Genomic DNA, 26466 nt, shown 5'->3' on the forward strand with positions numbered 1-26466 from the left:
TGGCCATTGTTTATACATTCATTCTCTTTTAAAGAGCTCCTTCTGAGAACTTAAAGTTCTCTTTAAGGACATGTCACTCATCAGAAGTGGAGGAAGACTAGAGATGGGTAAGTATTGTAAACAGAACCCAATGACACAAAAATCACATCTTGTTCTGCCTGTCTGCTTTGAACAGCAGCTCAAATATTTTGTGAACTAAAACATAGTGGAAATCATGCATGACAACTCCATGTTTGAGAGACACATCTGTATGCTATTGCGAATGTGGTGGGCAATATAATTCCTTCCCTTCCAAACCATGCCCATGGCCTATCTGTGGAATGGGCAAACAGGTTATCATAGATTGCAAAAAGAACTGTGTAGATGCAATTAAGGAAAAGATCTTGAGATAGAAACCTTTCTCTAGGATGTTCAGTTGGACTCACTATAGCCACATGAGTCTGGAGAAATGGAAAAGTATAAAATAAAAAGTGATCAGAAACATGCAACAGCAAAAGAAAGATGTGGTAAAGAGCAACTTCAGAGAGACTCAACGCACTGTTGCTGGCTTGAAAGATCAAGAAAGGTGGCCCCAAGTGGAGTGGTGCAGATGCTCCCGAAAAGCTGAAAATGGTCCTTAGCTGAAAGCCAGCAAGAAACGAGAATTTCAGTCCTTCAACTATAACATTCTGGATTCTTTCAAAACCTGAATTAGCCAACAAACCAGACACTCCAATTCATTCTTCAGAAAGAAGTGGAGTCCTGCAGGCACGTTACTTCAGTCCTGGAATGATCCATTGCAGGGTCTTCCTTCTTCAATGAAAGAGCATTGCACAAAGCCATATTTGGACTTGTACATTTTTCTCATTTACAAACACTGAGATATCAAACACTGTAGGATGGGATAACATTTTATCAGTATATGTGCAAGTTTTCTTAGCCAACTCTATTGACTTTGAATGTAAAAATAATACAGTGTTTGTTATTGAATGGATGTCATTCCTTTTGCTTAATCCAAACTCAAAGCTGGAGAAATGGGCAACTTTATTCCTAACAAACAACTGCGAAAATTGTTATCAGACAGTCTTAGTGTCATCAAATGAAACTGCCAATGTTTAATCCCAATCTCTCACTGGAAGGGCTGAGCTGATCCCACTACAACATACCACTAATTATGTATACTAATGTTCCTGAACTAGCAATACATGACTCTGTTTCACTAACCTTAACATTCACCCCCTGAGACCTAATCACAATTTCAGATCCTGCTTTATATTCCTTCTTGGAGTAGTCATTAATGATAGCCAGAAATATAATTCAAGCAACATAATAATCATGAAGTGAAATGAAGATAAATAAAATTTAAATAATAGAGCATTGCATAATTAATATTTAATATCCCAGAACTAAGCACTTGCCTTCTGGTTTGTATAGTTTATTTGGTGCTATAATAAAACTTTTCCATGGGGAGATGGAACAGGACATCGAAGAGCAGATCACCACCCTCAGTCGCCTGAAAGGATTCTGGGTCAGTCACTTGGCCTGTCTACACCTAAGGGGCTTGTTTGTAAGGCTGTCTCATGACTGATGTGACCTTGAAATGAGAACCATTTGCCATATGGCCTTTAGCTTTATCTATCAGACTGGTACTCTAACCCTAACAAATTCTCTGAACAAATGTGTATTTTCACATGATTTTTTTTTTTTACTAATCTAGAGATTTAAAAACTTTAACAGGTTATGTGGACCTTCTTCTGTTCCCAAATGCTTTGGGGACAACATTATTTCAAGAATTAAAACTTCTATAGATTTCTTTCATCATGGATATTGTATGTTCTGCTTTAATTCTCTGCATACTTCTCTCCTCTGTTATGTCACCTGTGTCTGGGAGTGGAGCAGGATTACATAGAACAAATAAATGAGTGTGCTAGGGGCCTAACTCAGGTAGTAGAGCACTTACCCAAACAAACAAATAGAAGGCCCTGGGTTCAATTCCCAGGCCTCAATGCAAAAAAGAGGAAAATTCTCTGAGAATAGGAGATGACTAAAACTTGGGGAAATAATATTCCCATTTTAAATTTGTTTAAAGAAAAGAAAACCTCTAACACACTATGAAGACTATAATGCTCAAGAGCCTAACCAGTATCTTTGGCCTATATCTCTCAAGACTCTTATCACAAATTTTGTTAATTATTCTACCTTTTCTTGTCACATTGCCTGTATTAGTTATTCACTGCTGCTATTACACAAACTTAGAGAAAGAAATCAACACAAATTTATTATCTGACTGCTCTGAAGGTCAGAAGTGAAAGTCTCAGTGTATTAAAATAAAGATGATTGCAAGGTCACCTCCTCCTCTAGAATGACAACTAGAATACACTTTCTTAGCTTTTCAGAAGGTAGAGGCTTCCTACATGCCTTCTTTTATAACTCCTCCATTTTCATCCTCATCTCTCTACTCTGTTGTCTCCTTCAGTCCTTAACATCTTTTGAGATCACACAAGTAATACAAGATAATTTCATCTTTGGGTATTTCGCTATACATTTCCTTTTACTACTCAGCTAATAGTGTCATAATTTCTAAGATTCAAGACAACATTTTAGAGAAGGGAGAATTATTCAGCTTACCTACCATAATGCTGAATATACAATACAGTACAAGTTGGATGTTTGTACAGTTAACTTATTCATACTACTCCTTCTAAGTGTCTTATATTTTAAGTCTTAAAGTGAACAAGACATTCTGCATAAATATTTCTATTTTTTTGTTCTAAGATGCAAATCCCCTACTAATCGCCTGAAACTTGCATTTGTGGCAGATATGAAAATGCATTTGGACAGTTGAGAATACAGAAATAGGTGAGTTCAGTTGAAAGCTCAATCTCTTCTTGTTAAGCCCTGAAAATTTGACATTTGAAATAGAAAAGCTATGTAACAATTTCACTTTGTAAAATATTCTTCCAGTTTGGAGATGTAGAATTTTACCAAGTTCCAATCAAGCTTTAAAACAGGGAGTCAAAACACAGAAAGCAATTCCTTGAGAAGGACAGTAATAAGGATCTCCTACTTCTTTGCATGCCCTTTGAGGAAATATTTAAATGGAGAAAAAAATGATGGCCTTTCTGAGTGAAAACAGTTTCAATTGTTTCAACAGATCACTGCACAAGAATGAACAACTGCTTATTGAAATTCCACCTCCTGGACGCACCTCCATTGCCCTCTTGTTCTGGGAAAACTGTGTAATATTAATCAGCTGTGGCTTTACAGAAGCCGAGGCAAACACAAAGCACTCAGTACTCTGGGCATGTGATTTCCATGTGCGCTTGGCATGAGTTACTTCCCATACTATTCAGGAGACTCAGGCACCTCCCTCTCCCTGGTCCTGACCCTGTGCTGTGTCGCCATGAACACTTTGTATCTGTTAAGTTGGCTCCAAAAGGCTTCTCTGTTGACATATCAACATAGGTCTACCACCTTTTATCTAAAAATGTTAGGGCAAATGTTCTTAGAGTATGAAGTTCTAGAAAAAAGACTTGGAGAGCAGGTCCGATAGAATAACCCAACATCACGCTTTTCTTTTTTTTTTATTTCCCCAGCAATTCAGGTCAGCTTACAGTTCCATTTAAGTTGTAGAAAAATTCCTTAGAGCCTTTGGGATCTTGGAATTTCGGATCAAATTTGACATCATGACCTGCACATATACATTCTCAACAACATGTCATCATTGCTATCTTTAGGATGATTTCATGATTGATTGACCTCGTGATATTAAGACATCATTGACTAAATCCATTCCTCCTTAGAACAAACTAGACTAGGTTACAGGAATGAGAAAGGGAGAATTATCTGCTCATTAGGCTGTAAATGACACAAAAGATTCTCTCCCACTTGTGTTATGAGTACTTAGCACAGTCCTCTGTGCACAGGGCACACTCAGGATACTTTGGCTAAATGAAATTAAACTCAAGGTACTCATTACATTATACAGGACATAAAATCAGTAACAATGAAAATAGATGCAATGAGGATAGAGAGAAAGAAATGTATTTTTAAAGGTGTTTTTTAATATTCTTTTTTTCTTTATTGTCAAAGTGTAGCACAGAGGGGTTACAGTTTCATACGTAAGGCAGTGAGTACATACAGAGGAAGACTTTAAAGAAGTATCTATGCTAGACTTGACCAGGAGACTAGGCCATTGGCAGGTATAGTTGGGAGTTAAGGAAAGTCCATTTGAAGAATGAAGAAGAATGCCATCAAATTCCCACAGAAGTCTATAAGTGCATAGTGTGTTTAATAAGTGATAGGTTATGGGCTTGGGAGAGTACATGGAGGAATTGCATGGGTTATACACAAAGGAAAATTGCAGCCTGCAAAGGTGAGTTAAGACCAAGGCCAACAGAACAAGAATGATATAGGAAGGAGGGCAGGCTATATATTCTGGCTGGCCATCACTAAATTTTTTATCTCACCTTGATTTAGCAAAAGATGACCCAAACTAATATGACTTAAGCCAAGCTTTAGGAAAATTGCTCTAGTGGTATTACACAGAAAGAATTGAAGGAGAGAGAAGGAGAGGTGGGGGAGGAAGAATGGAAATAATCATCAAGTGTGTCAGAAAGCCCTAGTTGAGAATGATCAACACCTAAGCTAGGAAAGGAGTAGAGAGGGTGATGAGGAAGGGAAAATGTATGGGCATAAGGAGATGGACCATATTGAGCAGCCAAGAACTAAGAAGCTGGGGCTGGGGATATAGCCTAGCGGCAAGAGTGCCTGCCTCGGATACACGAGGCCCTAGGTTCGATTCCCCAGCACCACATATACAGAAAACGGCCAGAAGCGGCGCTGTGGCTCAAGTGGCAGAGTGCTAGCCTTGAGCGGGAAGAAGCCAGGGACAGTGCTCAGGCCCTGAGTCCAAGGCCCAGGACTGGCAAAAAAAAAAAAAAAAAAAAAAAACTGAAAAGACGCAAAGATTGCTTTTAGCCTTTAGATGTTAGGATATGGTGCTATCAAAGAGGAGAGAAGATACAGGTTATAAATGAGGAAGACAGAAGAACATGAGCTCATTTCCAAACTAAACAGTAAATTATCTCCTGTTCAAAGTAAAAAGAGTAACTACTGATATCCAAAAGGTAGGCATTTAACCAAGGTCCATGAATTAGAGACACTGGCTTCAGAATTAAAGACATTAAGGAACCATTGACTAAATCCCCTAATCTTGCCTTGCCCTATTTAGAGGAGAAGGCTTCAAGGCTAAGGTTTCATGTGAGCCCATGAAGTTGTGGCTTCATGTCAAAATGAGAATGCCTAGTTTCACGCAGTGAGCATCACAAATGGCCAAACTCAATAAGAAACTGTCTCTATGGGATGTAACAATGTCCCTGTGGGGTGTAGACAATCACATAACATACTCATAAAGAAGCCCAGGAAGTACCTGAGCTGTGGAAAGTCTGATGAGGCCAGAAGGTATACTCAGTCTCACATTATGCAAGAGTAAGTACTCATCCCTCATTTATGAGACTCACCTTAAAATTTATACTCAAGGCATTATACTTGCTTCATCTAGTCCTGGCCTTGTGAGTAGTGTAAACTCTTTCCTCAGACAAAGTAATAATGCAGAATCATTATTAAGAAGCCATATGTTGTAGAACAGAGCTTGGCAAACTTTTCCTGCAAAGGACCACATAGTGAATATTTTAGGCTCTACAGGCCATATGGTCTATGCCCCAACTACTCAGATCTGCCATTATAATAAGAAAGCTACCATAGATGATGTATAGTGAGTGGGCATGGCTATGTTCCAATAAAACTTTATTTACAAAAACAGGTGCCAGGCCATATTTGGCCCTCAGGTCTTAGTTTTCCCACGCTATTATATAAAAGGGAATACCCAGACCTTAGCTTTAAATTCCATATTACCATTTTCCAAATGTTTGGACTTGGACATACTCTTTGCAAACTAACATCATTATAATCTCTGTTGATTATGAGAGTAGAGAAAACTTGTGTTAAAATGTCAAACAAATAAAAGACACTCAAGAAGGCAGTGAATGGTCCTTTCAAACACAAGCTATAATACGAGTGATGGTACACGTGTTGAGTGTTTTTGATACGTCGGGCACTGTGGTAAGCCCTTTACAAAGGGTGTGTAGTTTACTCTTCCAGTAACTTTCTGGAGCATATACTCTTACAGCATGCCTTCCCGTTCCTGAGAAGGCGGAGGCCCTGCAAGATGCTCAAGAGACACTTATACCCACCGTAAGTGATGCAGCTGGTTCTCCATCTCAGGTAAATGAATCTCAGGGATCTAGGTGCTAATTTCACCGTAGCTAATCAGCTCTACTAATTCAGCTCAGTTGAAATGTTCAGTAGCCTCTCAAGTTTTTCAGAGATTCCCCCCTCCCCAACTCTTTATAGTGTGACACAACTGAAAATAGTTTAGTGCAACTTTTTGGTATTTCTCTTCAAGGCAACAGTCAGATAACAACTTATATAAACAAAACCTTACTCCAATCTTCCTTGGACTCAGCGCTTCATCTTCTTCCTAGGAAGCGCTCAGCAGACAAGAAAATCCAAAATATTATTGAAAGCTGATGCAATCCCATTTCGAACATTTGATCCTGTAATCAGTCTAAAAACTTGCAATTTCAAAGCTACCCAGTAGAATAGCGTGCTAGATTAATTATGCCAGACTGCAGCAATAACCTTGAATTAAAGCTGCAACCTTCTATTTTTAAGAAACACTTGCCTTTCTGGTTGATGAAACCTGTCGTCCCATCAGGTAACAGACGTGACCAGGAAAGAGAAAAGCGGTAATGAGTCAATCCAAGCTGTTTGATACATTTCAAATCTTCCTCCCACAGAGTGTAGCTGCCACAAGCGACATCACCAGTCTGGTTCTGGAAAACTCTCTCTCCTCCCTGATGGGTGAATGTGTCCCAGACACAAGGGCCTCTTCCATCTGCAGCCCAGCCTCCTGAGAAAAGGAAGAAAATGAAACACTTACACTCTTGACATCAACAGGCATATGAGGAATGTAAATATTTGTCACCAAAACAACATACCTCATTAACTCAATGTACCATATTTATAACTTTAAAATATGCCTTTAAAGTAACACGCATGAGCGGGCTGTGTGTTTAGGTGTCCTTGATCCCTGAAGCTGACTAGTGGCAAATGAAAAATTATTGCAGCGTGCTTCTGCATAGCAGGCTTTCACGGTTCATTATCTGAAAATCTCTCAGCTGGTAAACAGAGGCAGTCACCAGTTTATGGATGCCTGGGTCAGTAGCCCCTTCTTGGAAAACTTTCTTCTGGCCATGATTACCATATCTTATACATCAGAAGTCTTGGGACCTTTGCTCTGGTCCTCACACTTGAATGCTGTTCTCTTGTTGTCTGACATTAGAGCCTATTGTGATCTTGTCTTTGACTGGTGGTGAGGCTTGAGTATCCACTGTTGATAATACTTGTATCTGAAATGTATTCACTCATCCTCTGTTAATTCAACAAATATTCATTTCAAGCTTTCTGCCTACTACAAGAGGTTTGAGGATGTCCTATGCTGTGACCCATGTCCTTGGGGAATGTACCTAACAGGCAATCACAAAATAGACAGTGTAAAGCCAGAAGGACATTTATCCCATCATGAGAGAGAGTTGGAGAAGATCTCTTTCTGCTCATTGTTTCTGCAAACTTAAAACTGTTCTAAAATATAAAGGCTAAAATGCTCTACACATTACTTTTCTAAGTTGATAAGACTTAGGTACATAGCCAACCAATGGATAGGACCTGAAAAATGTATGCAGTTCTAACATGACTGTTGATTAACATTTTTGCTTAGATTGAACGATAACATGAAAGGAAAGTAACCAAGAGATTCCAGAGCTTCACTTGTCCACCAACGCAGGAAGAACCTGCTTTACTGACTCCATTAACTGTTTCCAACACAAACTAAGTGATAAATGAAATGAAGGCTTATAATACTTGCCATTGTCTGTGGTACAAATATAGCTTCTAATAACCAATTGTGGTATAACCAAAAGCAGAGATGGAGAAAGATGGGCAGTGGTGTACCACCTTGTACATTCCATTACTTTGTCCTTCTTCAGGGACAAGAAATCTACACAAACTCAAGAATATGTCTAATGGCAAAAATAATTAGGAAGTAATGATTTGGGGTATTAACATAGTTTGTAACATAAATTTTATACGTACAAGTTTATATAATTTTATACTTACAACTCTATATAATTTGTTACAAAATTTCCCAGAATTCAACTGTAGGCTCTTCATGAACCAGCACAGTTGTTCTGAGCTCACTGACAAATACATTGCCTAAGATCACACAGTAAGAGCACCAAGATATATACCTAGAGCTCAGAAGTTCAAATCCTTCTGCTTAGACATGCTGCCCTTTATGATAAAGGCTCAGGGTAATGAAGGAGGAGTCAACTGATGACCCTGCTACTCCATGCTTGAAGGCTAAGAAGTGCAACAGAATGTTTATGGAAAGCAATCCACACACAGGACTAAAGCAAGTTCTGATCATTTTACAAGGCAAACAGAACTTAGTAGGAAAATGTACATAGATGGAGCGGCTCCTTCTTCACATATATTACAGACAGAGCTGCACCATGTCCACACAGCATCAAATCAAGTTGAATCTGAGATTTGACTAGAAAACTAATAACTATAATTGAAATTTTGGTGAGATTATACTGTAGGCAGGACTCACTAATTTTGTAGCATTCATTTTGAGCAATAAGTTACATTAATAGTTCATTTGTTTACAAGAAACCTTTCGTAATTGCAGTTCTGCCCATACTGTAAGAGTAATTGGTATTTATGGTTTAAAAAATGACTATTTATAGCAAGTTATCTACTCTGAGCCATATGCAAAAGAATAACTACAATTCCTGGATGAAATAAGGAAATATATTTCTAAACGGATCATTCACTGGTAATGAGTTAGATAACCTAGAAAATAGGTGAGAAGAAACATATAGACTCTTAAGTGAGTAGTTAAGTAGGCATTTACCCTGAGAATGTAGCACAAGGTTTAATATTTGTAGGGACAAATTCTTCATAAATACTGGCTAAAGGCCTGTAAAGCAAAAGTAGAAATATACTGTTAAGACTCTTTTTTGTTGTTATTTTTTGTCAGTGGGAGAATGTGAACTCAGTTCCTGGGTCTATCCCTGAACTTTTCTGCTCAATGCTAGTGCTGTACCACTTTGTACCACAGTTCCACTTCTGGTTTTCTGGTGCATAATTGGAGATAAGAGCCTCATGAACTTTCCTGCCCACGCTGGCTTCAAACTGTGATCCTCAGATCTCAGCCCCCTTAGAAGCTAGGATTACAGGCATGAACCATCAGCACTCAGCATTAAAAGTCTTAAATTATACATGAAGTGGAATTTTGTAAGTTGACATGGCAAGTTGTGTGTGTGTGTCCCTGAATAAAACAGTAACATTTTAAAATTATACATAATAAGCCTACAAAAATACACAATGGAATCATAAAATATAAGACAGAAAAAAGAGAATAAAAAACAGAAATGAGATAATTTAAAAATTGTATCTTTAGGTTTAAATTTAATCATGTCAATAATATCATTAAATGTAGATGATTGAATGGCCAGCAATTATCACACTGACTAAAAACCTACAAATTAGACGTAACTAGAAATAATTCACTTTAAATAGACACAGAAAGATTTAAAATAACAGGACAGAAAATACAATAAAACTAGAATAGTTATATTAACGTTAACATAGATCTTCAGTGTAAAGTATCAACCAAATATAAAGTCATTTTATTAATATTAAAGCAATATATTTTCAAGAGTACATAACAATGCTATATGTACTTAATAATAAAGTTTGAATACATGAAACAAAGCTGAAAGAACTCTTAAGAAGATGACAAGTCTATAATTATGTTTGGATATTTCATTAAACAATCAAAAGGTCCCAGAAAAATGGAAGAAAGATTCAAAGAGTTCTTTCCCAGATGGAAAAAACATGTGTTTAATAAACACTTTTAAAATAAAGATTGTTAAAGTCTGAGAAATGCAAATGACAACCACACGCAGATGCCATTCTACACCCACAGAGTTGGCACAGAGTTTAAAAGTTGGGCAATATCAGAGGCTGAAGAGATTTTTGCTTGGCAGGAATGTGTATCCATTGCCGGTGAGAGTGAGATGTGGAAATATTAAGTAAAATTGGAGAAATATAGCCCAGTAATTTACATACTACTATACACTCTACAAATATCCACCAGGAAACCTAAACAGCCATGATTTCAACCTAAAAAAAAAAGTGAAATGTAAAATTACTGGGAGCAACCCAACACTCCTTAATCCTGATTCTCTCTCTTCTCTCTCTCTCTCTCTTTCCCTCTCTCTATATGTCCATGTTTATAATGTGTAAAACACATAAAATTGAATAATAAATTATTTAGCCCATTTAGCATCAGTGACTTACATCTGTAATTCTAGCTACTCAGGATGATGAGATCTGAGGATCACAGTTTAAAGCAGGCCTGAAAAGACAAATCTGATCTACATCTCCAATTAAACAGCAACAGGTGGAACTAGAAGCTTGGCTACAGTGGCCTCGAGCTGAAAAACTGACTGAGAACAAGAGGTCCTGAGTAAAAGCCCTGGTACTAGAACAAACAAAGAAGTCAGCTTTCTGAGTATATAGCAGGGGATATATTTTCCCTTCATTTAAAAGGACATGCTGAGTTGGTCTTGACTTCTGACAAGAAAAGCTACAACTACAAGAAGAAGAGGAAACAAGGAAACAGATAAGGAAGAGGAAGTCCCTGGTGCTAATACCTGGTTCAGAGTGTGGACAGCTGTATTTATGTGAATTTAAGAACAGGTGTGACAATGGAATTTTATGCCTCTATCAGAAAGAATGACATTGCCCCATTTGTAAGGAAATGGAAGGATTTGGAAAAAAATTATACTAAGTGAAGTGAGCGAGACCCAAAGAAACATGGACTCTATTGTCTCCCTTACTGGGAATAATTAGCGCAGGTTTAGGCAAGTCACAGCAGAGGATCACAAGAGCCCAATAGCTATATCCTTATGATCACATAAGATGATGCTAAGTGAAATGAACTCCATGTTATGGAAACGATTGTTATATCACAGTTGTAACTACTTTCAACGTCCCATGTGTATCTGTAGCTTCTACTATTGATGATGTTCTTGCATCACCATCCTGTGGTTGTATCTACACTATCTCTGTAATCTTATCTGAGTATATTGGAAACCATATATACTGGAATTAGAACTAGGAAAGTGAAAGGGAATACCAAAATCGAGAGACACAGGGTACAAAAGACAAACGATTACAAAAGCAATACTTGCAAAACTGTTTGGTGTAAATGAACTGAACACCTCATGGGGGGAAAGGGAAAAGGGGAGGGGGGAGAGGGAATGAAGGAGGAGGTAACAAACAGTACAAGAAATGTACCTAAGGCCTAATGTATGAAACTGTAACCACTCTGTACATCACCTTGACAATAAATAAGAAAAGAAAAAAAAAAAGAACAGGGTGTGAGCAAGGAGTGAGCCCAGGAGCAGGAGCAAGCTTGAGAGCTGCTGGCATCTGTGAAAGGAAGCCCTAAAAAAGAAAATCGATTTTTCTATTCATTTCTTAAAGCTGATATAACAAGTAAACACAAAATGGATGATTTAAAACAACAGAAACTTTGTTCTTCTCCCATCTAAAACATAGAAGCCAGAATTCAAGGCTTGGTAGGTTTGATTTCCTCTGGAATCAACTGAAGTGAGAATTTACCCCAGTTCCCTCAATGAACTTCTGTTGCTGTCTGCAGTTCTTGCCATTCTTTCCAATCCAGTTTCTGCCTCCGCTTCACCTGCCCTTCCACTTGTGCACCTCTCTGTCTTTCATAAAGACACTTAGGTTACAGTTGGAGCCCATCCTAGATCCAAGATGACTTCATTTCAAGATTATTACTAATATCTACAAAAATCCTATTTCAGAATAAAGTCCTGTTGTGGGTGCTGGAGCTTAGGACTCACTCTATCCTTTGGGAACCATGTTCAGCTCACAGGTAGAAACAAAGGTTGATGCCTGGACTTCTCTAGAACAACAAAGTGATGAGCTGTAGACCATGATAGGACCTGCATATTGTATACTAGAATGTTCCCCAGCAATGAGCCCCACAAAGTCCCTAAGAAAAGGAATCAATGCTGGCTATGTGCCAAAGTCTGAGAGTCTATAGCAACCATAAATACTTTCCTTTCTGTTACCTTAATTCAACCAAGTCAGAGCCTTGGTCAACAAGACAAAAAGACCTGAGGGAAAGAGAGAGGACCTCAAGCCCTTCTCCCGCAGAGCTAAGAAAAATAAAACACTAAATCCAACTTGGAATTTTAACTATTTCATAGTTTGGTTATACTAACTAGCCTAACAAGACTGTGTTTTACAATTTAAACTGGCCATATGTATCAGTCAGGGTCCCAGCAGGAAACAGATGGCACTCAAACTGGGTAATTAAGGAGAGTTTAATATAAAGTACATGCTATTTCTAGGGATGTGAGCAGGATTTGGAGAAAGCAACACGGGATGGTGCAGTACCTCAAGGCTTATAACAGCAAGACACCACTACTGCCCATGAAGAGACCAGGGGAAGGATTGGTTTGCAAAGTGAGAGAGCTTGCAGAGAGAGAGTATGGTATACTCAGGGCTGCCTGGTAACATCAGATGCTTTTAGTAGAGAGACCCTGCTGACCCATTTCAATACAGAAGGGAGGAAACCAGAAAGGAAACATAGGCTAATAATCTCCACCTCCGTCTCCACTCTACTATGTCTTAGTAGTGTTTCCTGATGACCAAGTCCAGGTATAATACTCAGGATAGTGGATTCAGATAGTGGATTCTCCTGACCGATCCATACAGAAGGGCCTCCCAGGGTCCAGAGAAGAGGGAAGCAGAATGCACCAGGACAGCAAATTATGAAAAAAATAAAAAAAAAAACGAAACAGTAACTTTTCTAACAACAAATAATGAATAGATAGAGGAAAAAAAGTCAGGAAAGTAGTTCAATTCATAAAGGCCTCAAAAAAGTTAAAAAGACTTCTCTCCCTTCTCTCTCTTCTCTCCCTGCTCTCCCTGCTCTCCCTTCTCTCCCTTCTCTCTCTCCCTTCTCTCTGGCCATGGATCACCTCGGCCACAGGCAAGCAGTTCGGTAATAAACGTTCTCTCCTGCCTGAATACCGCGTGGCGTTCACCTCTACCAGCTACCTACTTTAAAAACCTAACATATATGGTGCCGTGACTCGGATGGGGCTTCAGAGTCAGGACAGGCGGAATTCCCCTCTATTTTCCTCCTTTTTCTGGGAGTATCCCCAGTACTGACGGCCCTTTTTCCGCGAACCGAACTGCTGGGAGTCGCCACGTGGCACTTTTTACTAATACCATTGCTGGCCTCCACACCCACCTCCACCTCCACACCACTTGTCTACCCTGGTGAGTGAAACTGCTGCTGCTCCGGTTCTCTGCCGCTCTGTCCGCTGCTTCTGCAGCTTCTGCCTGCCGCTTCTGCCCGGTAAGCTCTCATCCACTCACCAGGCACTCCCTCCCGTGCTTTTTGGGTTTTGCATCACAGTCACACCCGAGCCGGGACACTGCTAGCGAGCCTCTTGACAGTGCAATGAGGCCTGCTCGAAATACTGGCTTAGATACAGTTTTTGCCACTGCAATGGTAAATGGTCAGAAGTCACTTATATTCAGGCTCTCTTTCTCTTCCTTTTTCTCCCTCTCTCATCTGCCTGCTTACTTGCTTACTTTATAAAAACTCCAACTCGTACTATCCTGATAATGTGCCTTGCTCACAAAGCTGCGTCTTTTCACAGAACTCCAAAACTGAGGCTTGACCACTAATGTGCTTTGTCAGCAAAAATATCTGAAAGTTATTTCCTCTAGCATTGACCACATGGTGGATATTGGGTTTAATAGGCACCAGCTCAGGCACCATTATGCCATGCCACGTGTTCTCTATTAGTGTGTTTGTGTCCTCCTGCCACCCCCCTCAACATGGCATCCCACTGGAATTTATCAAAATATGGTTTCTCCATTTTATAATCTGAAAATTGTTGTTTGCTAGCAAAAGTGTTTTTCTAACCAACCACGTGGTTCTAAAATATTGGGCAAAAAAAATGTCATTTACTATTAGAATTCCAAAAGAGTCTACTGCTGAAATTCACTTTTGCATGCTGTAAAACCTATGTGCACAGTGTGTATGTGGGTTCCATGTGTGTATGTCTGTGTAAATGTCATTTGTTAGTGAAGTCTTAGAAAAGGGAATTGAAGAAACAGTGTAGGAAGAAGATGGTATGGGTATGTCTTAAATTCATACAAGACTAAGACTGTTAAATTGGTGTACAATTGTTGGCTGTGACTTAAACACTGATGTAAAACCAGTATGCCATTCTTTATATGTCCATCTAGCTACATATCTGTGCTAAAACTCATCACATCTACTGAGTTTTGTCATTGCAGAATTCTGGCAAGTATTTGGTCAATTCTTGACAAGGTACAGGTAAGCTCTAATCCCCTTGGTCTCCTTGTTGTTTTAATTGGAAATAAAAAAGGGCTTTTGTGACAAAGACGCCTTGGATTGCAGTTCGAAGCCAACCAGGACAGAAAATATCTCTCAAACTCCATCTCCCAACTAACCAGCGAAGTGCCAGGCTGGAAGCATGGCTGACGAGACTTATCTCTAACCAGCCAAATGCTGGAAGTGGAGCTGTGGCTCAAGTGGTAGAGTACTAGCCTCGAGCAGAAGTGCTCAGGGACAGTGCCCAGGCCCTGAGTTCAAACCCCATGAATGCCATCAGGGACAAGCCATCCCAGAAACAAGCACCTAGACCCCTGGGACTCAGCCAGTTCAGGGAACAAGGAGAAGGAGAGGAGTAAGAGGAGAATGATGTCACATCCTAAGTTGAGTCACTTTGTCCCGCCCTTTCAAAATTAATCAGAGCCAGGGGATCAAGAGATAGTAGCTTGTCCATCTAATGTCCATACCTGAGTATAAGAACTAGCCAAGTCATCCAATTTTTAATTTTGTGCCCTAAACCCTTCCTTTTTCCTTAATATTATTTTTTTGTCCAGCCCCTGCCTCATGAGACTTCTTCCAGGCTTCATTCAAGGACTGGCATCTACCACCGAGGGACCCTGCTGCTCACCTTCTCCAGGAGGGGCCACATTTCTGCCTTTTACCCCTAATGCCGACGCCCCTTGCCAGCAGGAAGCAGCCAGAGAGAGTCTTCGCCCTTTTTCATAACTATTAAAAGGCTGGAATGTTAGGTCCTCTCCCTGAGGGCTCCATGCAGATGCCCCCACCTCAAAAAGTCTCCACCCAGTTACCTGGGTAACCTGCAGACCTGGAGGCAGTTACCTCCCCTTTCCCTGAGGTCACATCCAAATCCATCTGGCCACACTCCGTGCCCCTGCCCTAGATATAAGGCAGGGCTGGGTGGGGGTCGCTTTCTCTCTCCTTTCTCTCTGGCCATGGATCACCTTGGCCACAGACCAGCAGTTCGGTAATAAACTTTCTCTCCTGCCTGAAAAAAAAAATTAAAAAGAAACCTATATAAAGTTGACCAAGGAGGTGAAAGAACTCTATAACGAAAGCTACAAAACACTGAAGAACATTCCTTATAATAAACTAATCTCTGCATACATAGATTGACAGAATTAATACAGTAAAAAGTGTCATACTACTGAAGGCAATCTACTAAGTCAATGATATAACCACAAACATTCCAATGTTACTCTTTTCAGAAAGATAAAAAATAATAAGGTGTATATGCAAGCATAAACAACCCTGAATTCTAAAAATGATCTTGAATCTTGAGTAAAAATCATAGCACAGGAGGTATCACAATACTGATTTCAAATTATACAACAGAGCCATGGTAAGCAAAACAGCATGGTACTAACTCAACAACAGACACAAAGACCAATAGAGCAGTAGAACAGAGATAAAAATAAAACCACACAGCTATGCCCATCTAATTTTTTATGAAAGATCCAAAAATCATACACTAGAGAGAAAACATCTTCAACAATGATGAAAGGAAAACAAGTTATCTACAACAAGAGACTGAAACCTCACCCCCATCTCTCTCTCTTAGTAAAAAAATAAACTCCAAATAGATCAAAGATCACAGTATAAGATCTGAAAGTTTTCAAATACTACCTAAAAACATATATCTTTGGAAAATATAGACACAGATAATGATTGTCTGAATGGGATTTCAGTTACCCAGAAATAAAGGCTGTGTACAGTAAAAGAAATAATTATCAGACCCTAGTGACATCCTACAGAATCAGAGAAAATCTCTGTCATATATTCAATGTATGAAGGATTAATAACCAAAGTATACAGAGTGCAAAACATTAAACTGTAAAAAGAACTGCCCAGTTAACAAACTGAAAGAGAATTTTCTCAAAAAAAAAAAAAGAAAGAAATGGTTCAGTAGATGTGTGTAATGTTCAACATTCTTACGATTAAGGAACTACAAATCAAAATTGAACAAACATTATACTTCACCCCCATCAGAATGTCAATCATCAAGAAAGTAACAAATGTCAAAGGTGAGACAGGAAAGAAGAATCTTCATGCACTCTTGGTGGGAATGTAAACTCATTCAGCAATTATGGAAATCAGTATGGAGGTTCCTCAGAAAGCTAAAAGTAGACCTTCCTTCTGACCCTGCTCTATCATTTTGTGGCATATATCCACAAGAATGAAAATCAATATCCAAGAACATGCAAACCCATGCTTCTTGCATCTCTGTTCACAATAACTAAACTACAGAATCAGTTATAGTGTCCAACAACTGATAAATGGATAAAGAAAATTTGGCATGTGGGTACCACGGTATTGCTCAGTGAACAGATAGAACTGGAGATCATCATTTGCAGTGAAATAAACCAAGATCAAAAAGTCAAATTGTGTGTGTGTGTGTGTGTGTGTGTGTGTGTGTTTCTGTGTGTGTGTGTAATTGCAGCTGTAGGACTGTTGGGCAGAAAGAGAGGTGGGGAGAGAAAGAGAATGATGGAAAATGACTAATATTAAAATATATTGCATCTACATATAAAGATGAGGAAAATCATTGAAATTTTTTGAGTAAGAAGAGGGACAAGGAGATGTGGAAAGAAAGAACAAAAGAGGGCATTTATCTGATTAAAGTATAATTATATGCACCTGTGAAATACCACAGTGAAATCTCTGCACAATTAGTATACAGTGAAAATTGGGGAGTGGAAAGAATGACAAGAAAGTGAAACAAGCTCTGTTGGGGGGGAGGTGACAATAGGAGGAAGAAGGAGAGGGAGAGAACGGAAGGTGAAGGAGAGTGAACATGGTCTGAATTTAGTCAAAGCACTTTATGTACATATATGGAATACAGCACGAAGCAACCTGCTGAAGAACTGTGGGTGAGGAAGAGTGATGGATGGAGGTGGTGAATTTGATTGGAGTACATTATATTTATGCATGAATATGTCACAATGCCATCCTCTTACACAACTAAGATGTGATAATAAAATAGTTTAGAAAAGAAATCATCAGGACAGAGCCCTTCTGTGTTTTCTGCCAAAGGGAAGAGAAGAGCTATCCCAACTGAGCAACTGTGGAGGGACAAGGGAATCAAAATCTAAGTTGCCTAGATGACTGTGCTCCAGGAGTTTTATTCATTGACTGCAGCAGTACTGTGTAACAGAATATAATCATAATTTAACACTGATTTGATAATGCAGAGAAGTGATGAATTCTTAGAGGAATAAGTAGTGAGAGGAAATATTTCAAGCCTGGTTCTGAGACTTGACCTTGTAGCCTCAAAGCCTTTGCTTTTCCTATTGTTTGTTTTCTGGTGATCATAATGTCTTTGACGCCAAAGACTACAAAGACGTTTCAGGCTCCCTCTACATTTCCATGAGTCCTGTTTAATATATGCAGCATTTTGTCTTAACTGCTCTGGCCTCTGCTATTCTACTGCAATTATTCTTTTATCTTTCAATTAAGTCTCTTTGCATACAGCATTTATGCATCGAATCGTGGAATCGTGCAATCCACTGGAAGTGACTTGCTTCTGTGTCTTTGCAAGACAACCTCTACTCTTCTTTCCATCCATCAGAGCATCCCTTTCCTCTCTGCTGGTTTCAGCTTCTGATTCACTATGCTAATAACAGCCCCATTTGGAAGGATGGAAGGATGTAGTGGGGAAAACACCATGATAATAATAGTAGATATCATTTATGGAGCCTTTATAATGGGCAGGCACTTTGCTAAGCACTTTACATGCTTTATAACTACTGTTACACATCCCCCCTCCCCATTAAAATAGGAGGAATCTGAGGTTCTCTTGAGTTCAAGGACTTAGAGAAGTCATAAAAGAATCAATTGGTGGAACTAAAGTTGGAAGTCAAGTGTAACAATTAGGCCCATGCTCTTCATTCTCTCTATGACCTTCCAATTAGTATGTGTTAAAATAATTCTGTAGTTTACTACCTCTGGGACCTTAAGGAATCCTACCTTTGCCTCAGTTTCCCCCTCTGTAAAATGAGGATGGGAAAAAAAACACTTGGTTTTCCTGTTAGGCAAAGTGAATTTATTGAATGCATTATCACAGTGGATGCATTTTAAATTGACTTTCTGGGCAGCAGTATTTAATGAATACCATTAGTGTTAGTGAATATGGTACCTGCCACTCTTGCCACATTTCTCTCATGAACTGCCTTCCCTAAAAACAGGTCCCAGAGTGTATAGTCCTTTAAGGAAAATCCTCCTGCCTGGCTGGCCTCCTTGAGAGCTACATAACTGATTTCTTTCTCCGGTGTGGCTGATGGTCTGATTGCCTTGGTGCCCACGCAGACCTGTTGAGTGTGCCCATACATCCTGCCCACACAGCTGTGTGTTTTCTCTGAGGCTGGTCCTCAGCCATCGCTCCAGCCTCTCCGCACCTTGACAAGGGCATTCATCCTGTTCCAGAACTTTGAGGTAGGAGGAGACGCCTCCTGTACAAAACATACTATAAAAGCTGTCTCCAAGGGCAGCCATTACTTTCCTCAGCAGCTCCCCCCACACGCAGCGTTTTCCTTTTAAAATAAAATAAAATTCTCTTCTTACATAACTATGGAACCAAGGGTCAGACATAGATGTTTAAAATGCAAAAGGTGCCCTACATTCAACCCTCTGCTGCCTAGGAGAAGTACCTTTGCAATACTTAATTAAACCTTTTAACTCTTCCTTCCCTGAGTTCCATGAGAATTATCCAGTATGATTAATCCAAACCTCCTCATTGACATCAGAGGAAATATAAAATACACCAAGAAAGCTCAAGTTCTGGAAATTTATCTGGCCTAGTTCCAAAAGCAAATCAACGCAGAGATTTTTGTAAGCACCAACTCAATTTTCACTATTTTCTTATCAATCATGAATCACAGATTTGCATTGCACAGCATAATTACACTCAAAAATTCACTCTCAGAATCTGTTCTATGAATTAGGCAGGGCAGATGAATGCTATCATTCGATTCGATATGAATATCTTCTCTTAAATAAGTTACATTTTGATGTATGGTTTCTGGAATATCTAGGTAAATGTGACATTCATTAAAAATGAGCTGAAAATGGGTTAATGGCATGTGTCCTGGACTAGTCAAAATCCCAGGCTTCCAGGTCAGCTGGATCATTATCATTCTAACCAATACTTAGGGAGCACTACTGTGCCCAGATGCTGTTGTCTAACTTGGGTTTAAGTCCTAGTTCTCATACTCCAAGAGAAATGAGAAAGACCTGAGCGGATGGATGGGGGAGATTACTCAAAATGCTTTACATGCAAAAAGATGGGCCAAGTCAGAGAATTTGCTTCCTAAACAATTCTGGAACCCCGTCCCCCTCCAACTAATGAGACAAGTGATCCTATTGGCCTGAGCAGGAATACCATTTTTCGATAGCCACAGACAAATTCATTATTTGACTGAGAAAGAAATTTCATTTTGCAAGGTTATATTAAAGGTATGCATAAGGTTTTGAAAGGATGTGTATTTGGCAGTTATTATCATTTTTTCTGCCTTGGTAAGCTTTTTTTCCATTTGTGGTTTCTTATGTTTTCAAATATCTCATTAGATTTACATTATGGTTAGATCTTTGCCATACATCCAACTGCAGTTAATGATGAGCTATATCATAAGGCAACTCCAGTACAGCCTTTGTCTTGCAGAAGACTGCTGTTCAAAATCAATGGATCATAGAAATTAAAAGACCAACTTGAGGTATCATTGCGTCCTAGTCCATTGCCTACAGAGAAGAGAAACATCCATGCCCCACAGACAGTTTTGCACTTGGCACAGATGGGTCTCACTAGGTCTGTATGTTCTAGGAATTTCGTTATATGTGAAATGGTTAATTAGAAGGGGTAGGGTACTCTGAAATGTCACAGCAAGTTCCTCTTGGCCAACTGTCACGTTTCATGAATTCTTTTGCTGAACCCATTTGGATTAAGCAGTGACCCAATCCAAACAAATTGCTTCTGTTCCTCTTATTTCCCATCACCCAGTTATGCTGCAAAGCATCTGTGTTGCACAGATCAGATCCATTAAGTCCATGGTACTGTTTATGGCTAATTTTTATTAGTATTTTTTTCTTCGAGGCTCAGATTTCTCACAATCGAGTGATATAAAACAACCATGTGGACAGCCAGTAAAAGTCTTTTTTTTTTAAGGGACAAAAGATGTACATGATACAAAAACCTCAGCCTGAAACTTCTCAGAGCAACCCTGTAGGTGAGACACCATCATTTCTTATATAGGTTTTTCGGTAAAGATATCGTTTACCTTTATTTGCAGACACAAAACTCTAAGAAAACATTACTTGCCATCAGTGCCTGAGGCTTTAAAAATATTTATGACATTGAAAACAGTTATCGAGAGGCAGACATTTCATTTCAATGTCATAGGTCAGGCACATTGGCTAACACCCCAGATAATATTGATGTACCTTCAAAATTTAGAATAATGTTTATACCATTTATTTATTCATTCATATAGAGAGAGCACCCATCCTGAAGTATCTGGGACACTGAAAAAGGTTTACATAAATCTGACTGTTTTTTTCCTCTGGGCCATTTGGCTCAGGCTGGTAGACCATAAATATTCAATAATACTTTGCAATGACAAAGCATCTTTTATGCAAACATCGCTAAGCACATTATTCACCAATAATATAATCTCCTTTTTAACCTACTGGTAAAGTCATAGAAACTAATTGACTTTCTTCAAGGTCCCACTACAAATTGTTTATTTGTCAATCAGAGTCCAGGTATCCTGATCTTAGTTCTAACTAAAGGGAGAAACAAACAAACACATGCTATTTTAGGTGCTTAAGTGGATGACCTACACTAAATATTTCTAAATTGAAACTATTAGGCAAAATGTCTTCCTTAAAGATGTTAAATGTTGTGATGCAGTCAAGTGAATTTTATAACTTTTGTTCCAATTTGCCCAAGGCCAGTTACCATTTTCAGAGCCCCAAAGAATGACCTATTTTAATTGAATCCCGTTACAAACACTTAAACTTTCACACTCTAATCAAATCAGGTTTCTAAATAGAAATTAAAGTTAGAGAAGAAAAATAAAACTTTTCATGCAAAGGTCTAGCTGACGTAATGGCACAGCTATACCAGAATATTCAAGCAAAGTAAAAAACTGGGCAAGTACTGTGAGAATTAAACAGGCCAGAAGGAGTTCACATTACCCAAGCAAAAGGAAATGTTTCCAATTAATTCTTTTATCTCTTCTACCAAATATTAAATAATGCTGGATAAATACAGAAAATTAGTAAAATACCAATAGGGATTTTGTTTTTATAGTGCCCACTGTTCTTTCTGTGACAGCCCCAAGAACATACTTCACAAATCTCCAATCTCGGGCTGGGGATATGGCCTAGTGGCAAGAGTGCCTGCCTCAGATACATGAGGCCCTGGGTTCGATTCCCCAGCACCACATATACAGAAAACGGCCAGAAGCGGTGCTGTGGCTCAAGTGGCAGAGTGCTAGCCTTGAGCAAAGAGAAGCCAGGGACAGTGCTCAGGCCCTGAGTCCAAGGCCCAGGACTGGCCAAAAAAAAAATCTCCAATCTCAGGATTGCCCAAGCCCCAGCAATGGGACCAGACATCTAACACAGCACTTATGCCAAGGCTATAATCTTTGTCCAGTGCTGAGCATGGCCAGTCCACTAAGCAGGCACCATCTTGGAGGACATAGAACTCTTCTGACAGATGAATTGGAACCAAGAAATCTCTCCTGCCCTCAGATCTTCAAAGAGCTTTAGCAGTACTGTAGTCCAAGTTATTTACTCAAATTTTCTTTATTCTTCCCCCATTTCTTTTGCTTATTACATATGTAAGCCAGCATCTTCTGTCTCCATCTTCTTTTTTCTGTAATAGCCATGTCTTCCTAAAGACTTCTTGCTCACTCAATTTCATCTTGATATCTGCTTTTCATGAGACCTAGATTAGTATCTCATCTCGTGGTAAGGATGGTGATGATGGTATTAATCATGGTGATGGTGATGATGGTGGTGATCACGGTGACAGCTGTGTTAGTGGTGGTAGTAATGGTGGTGATAATGGTAGCAATGGTGTTGGTGATGAAGATGGTGGTACTGGGTATAGTGACTGTAGTGTTGATGTGATAGTTATAGTTGTCTTGACAATGATTAAATTATGATGATAGGAACCACATAGTTTAAGAATTCCAGGTTTTATCCTAAAAAATTGCCTAAATTATTTCATGTTCTAATTCTAACTAATGCTGAAAGATATGTGTTTCTGGCCTAAGAGAAGTAAGTCTTTTAAAAGGTTAAATTACAAAAACAAGAGAATATAAATAACAGACTTTTTCTTAGGCCAACAGAGAGCAGACTCACTGGTGCCAGTAACCACTACTTCATATTATCTCTTTATGTTAATAGCTTGCAGTATAATTTTCCAAACCTCCTTCTAGATAGTTATCCTGTAGTTAACTCAAAATAATATACATTAAGCCTTTTATATTAATTTATTCTTCACTTGAAGTTTACCCCAAATTTTTGCACTTGTCAACCTTTTTGTTTATGTAGGTCTAATCCAACCCTTCAAATAATGCTTGACCATTTATTCTTATAAAATATTTTCCATATTTGTATCACATATATTATGAGCCAATATATCAACTCTGTAATTTTGGGAGAAGAAGACTTTTCCAGGCCATTAAAACAAACAAAGGTCAGGTAAATGAGCCAAGGCCAAGGAACTTAGACAATTGGGACCATTAAAACATCCAACAGTACAATACACAGTTTCCAATTTTAGAATTTATTGACACTATTAAATAGACCACTTAATAACAAACCAATGGGCTTTCTCTAAATGAAACAATTGGTATAATAAAATGCACTTTAAAAGATTTACATCCCATAAGCATCTTTCTAAGAAAGAACATTGGTTTCAAACTTGAAGCAGCTTACTAATTCAAGAACAGAACTTTCAGATGGCAGTAGTGCCATTTAGAATAATTAGAGATTCCTTTGACTCAGAAATGAATTGACATTACTCAAGGTCTCCCAAGAATCATTAGAACAGTCTTCAGTCTTGGCAGATTTTCACATATGTCTCCAATGACCCTATGAATAACAAGTTTTCTAGATTTCATGTCAAATACTGATTCTGAAAGCTATAGAGCCTTTCTGCTGTGTGCCAATTGGAAGCATAAAGGATTCCCCCATCAGCAACCCTGATAATAAGAATACTTCACTTATTTGCAAAGATGGCTCTAAGACACATTACCAATCATTGCCTCCCATCCTAAAGAATCTCCTATATGAAAAATGAAATCTATTTTTTTCCCTTTACTCAGATCTTCAGCCTCTCCCCCAGGAAACTTTCACTGCTACTGAAATCTGGATGGACTGTGAGAAGTAATTATACTATAACATATATGAGGATTGACTCCATTTTACAGATATGAGAAAGATCCACTTTCATTTTCCAACCCAGTACAAATCTTTATGTCTGCCTTTTAAATGGGCAAGAAAATAAAGCCCTGTGTGTTTTCTCAACTCAAAATCTACCACCTCTGAGATTCACTAAGAATGATACCTCTGTTCTACGAAACCACAGATTGTCAGTGTCAATCCTATGTCTATGAGCTCCAATGTCCTCTTACTGCTTTGTGTCTTGTGGAGCTCATCAGATCAATGTATTCCCCTTTTCACTGATACCATGTACAATTAGCCACTCCAGCCTCCATAAAATAAGGAAGGTATATCATGGTTTAAAAAACAAAAAAACAGGGCTGGGGATATGGCCTAGTGGCAAGAACGCTTGCCTCGTATACTTGAAGCCCTGGGTTCGGTTCCCCAGCACCACATATACAGAAAATGGCCAGAAGGGGCGCTGTGGCTCAAGTGGCAGAGTGCTAGCCTTGAGCAAAAAGAAGCCAGGGACAGTGCTCAGGCCCTGAGTCCAAGGCCCAGGACTGGCCAAAAAAAACAACAACAAAAAAAAAAAACAACCACATTCACTAGAGAGTAATGACTAGTTAACACATTAAGGATGGAAAAATGAACTAACTATGTGGACAGGCACAAGTTCTCCCACATTTCTCCTTCTACCACAGAAAGACCACCTAGACCTTTAATTTGTTAGAGTTCTAGGTATGATTTTCTTGGCAATATGGTTCATCTACACTGAAATACCTTAACAAGGCCTTGGACTAGAAGAGCTCTAAAATTCTTTCTTGTTATTTTTAAGATTTTACAAGAAGGTCGAGTTATATGACTGCTGAGTTTTAAATGAATCCAGGACATTACAACACTGCTCCGTGCTCTTCTGGTTTCCCTTTGCATACAACCTGAAAGCAAACATTCTTTCTCTGTCTTGACTTCAATCATCAGCTACACTCTAGAAAATCCAACCTGAAATGGAGATAGGATTTTCAGTTGCTCCGCAAGCATTTCTTGCAAATGCCCTTAGAGAATCTCAAAGCCAAATTGAACCTGTTACTCAAACAACCTCCAAATCTGCTACTTCTTTCGTGTGGTAAATTACCATCATCAGCTACCCAGATACCTAAAAATACACACATGCGATATATTAACATTCTCCATAGTTGCTTCATGCTCTACATTGCAAGAGCATGTCATTGGGTTCTTTCCAGTGATTACTTCTCTAATTTGTCCCTGCCACTGAAATTCAAGCTATCATCTTCATCTACAAACTGCCTGGTATTTTACAACAGACTGACAGCTGTTTGTAGACCTTTGTATGTCCTTCCTTCCTTCCTTCCTTTCTTTCTTCCTTCCTTCATCTCCTTGCTTAGTTAAAACTCTTTCAAGAACTGACTCTGTACTTTTCTTTGCTGGAAAATGTGTAATACACATGAGCCCAACACCAGCTTATTAGCCTGGTGCTTTGGATGCATCACAAACAGCATGGGCTTAGTTCTGGTGTTTTTAGCTCCAGGTCCTGCCATTCACCCTATCATCAGAAAAATTGGCCCTATCATGCTTTATCAAAGCTCTAGCTTGCTATAAGATAATAACATATGCAAAACATATAAATCATTGGATACTATTGATTGATTCATTCATTCATTCACTGTGCTGGTAGTAGAGCTTGAATTCGGGGCCTGGGCACTGTCCTTTAGATTTTTACTCAAGTATGGCACTCTAACACTTGAGCCAGACTTCTGTTTTTGGCTTTATATTGGATAACTGGAGATAAGCATCTCATAGACTTTCTTGCCTGGGCTAGCTTTGAACAGAAATCCTTAGATCTTGGCCTCCAGAGTAGGTAGGATTACAGGTGTGAGCCACAGGTGGCCAGCTGGATGCCATTCACAAATATGTTATTAGATACTCACTATGAGGATCTACATGACTCAAACTCCAAGTGATTCCCATAGGCTCTAAACTGTTTAGATTCAAAAATCATTGACTTACTTCACCAGACATAACTACATCACTCATCAAATGGAATATAAGTAGTCAGACTTTCATGACCTGGGCTCAAAATGCTTCATCTGTTCATATGCTCTTTCTGTGACTTTTTCTGGAAACTAACTAAACACATTTCTCCTGAAAGCCCCCTTACATACTGAAACCAACCTCCCTATATGCTTTTCTCTTGTGCTACCCTTTCTGTCTTTGCTTCAACAGCACTTTGGTTGACTATTGAGAGTAGTCTCTTCAGATCTTAGTCATGGTTATGTCTCCCCCTCCACTAGGATTCTGGATCCAAATAACTCTTTTACTTACCTCACATTCTCAGCCTCTAGACTCCACAGGAGACAAAAGTCTAATTGGGATAAACCATATATAAATAATCAATAATTCAAATAATCATCATTTAATTAAATTAGCCATTTCATGCCAATGAAACCAAGTCAAGTACA

The 26466-nt window shown here is 38.9% G+C and overlaps 1 protein-coding gene across 2 annotated transcripts in view; it reads right to left on the minus strand.

Moving 5' to 3' along the window:
* The window catches only part of LOC125364721 (cytosolic beta-glucosidase), a 100646-nt gene that overhangs the window by 57426 nt on the left and 16754 nt on the right, over positions 1–26466 (minus strand). For both annotated transcript variants that reach the window (XM_048364365.1, XM_048364366.1), the window contains exon 2: positions 6725–6952. In XM_048364365.1, the coding sequence (XP_048220322.1) occupies positions 6725–6952 (228 nt within the window). The remainder of the gene's footprint in view (positions 1–6724; positions 6953–26466) is intronic.

Source organism: Perognathus longimembris, chromosome 16 (genome assembly GCF_023159225.1).
Source record: "Perognathus longimembris pacificus isolate PPM17 chromosome 16, ASM2315922v1, whole genome shotgun sequence".
Lineage (NCBI taxonomy): Eukaryota > Metazoa > Chordata > Mammalia > Rodentia > Heteromyidae > Perognathus > Perognathus longimembris.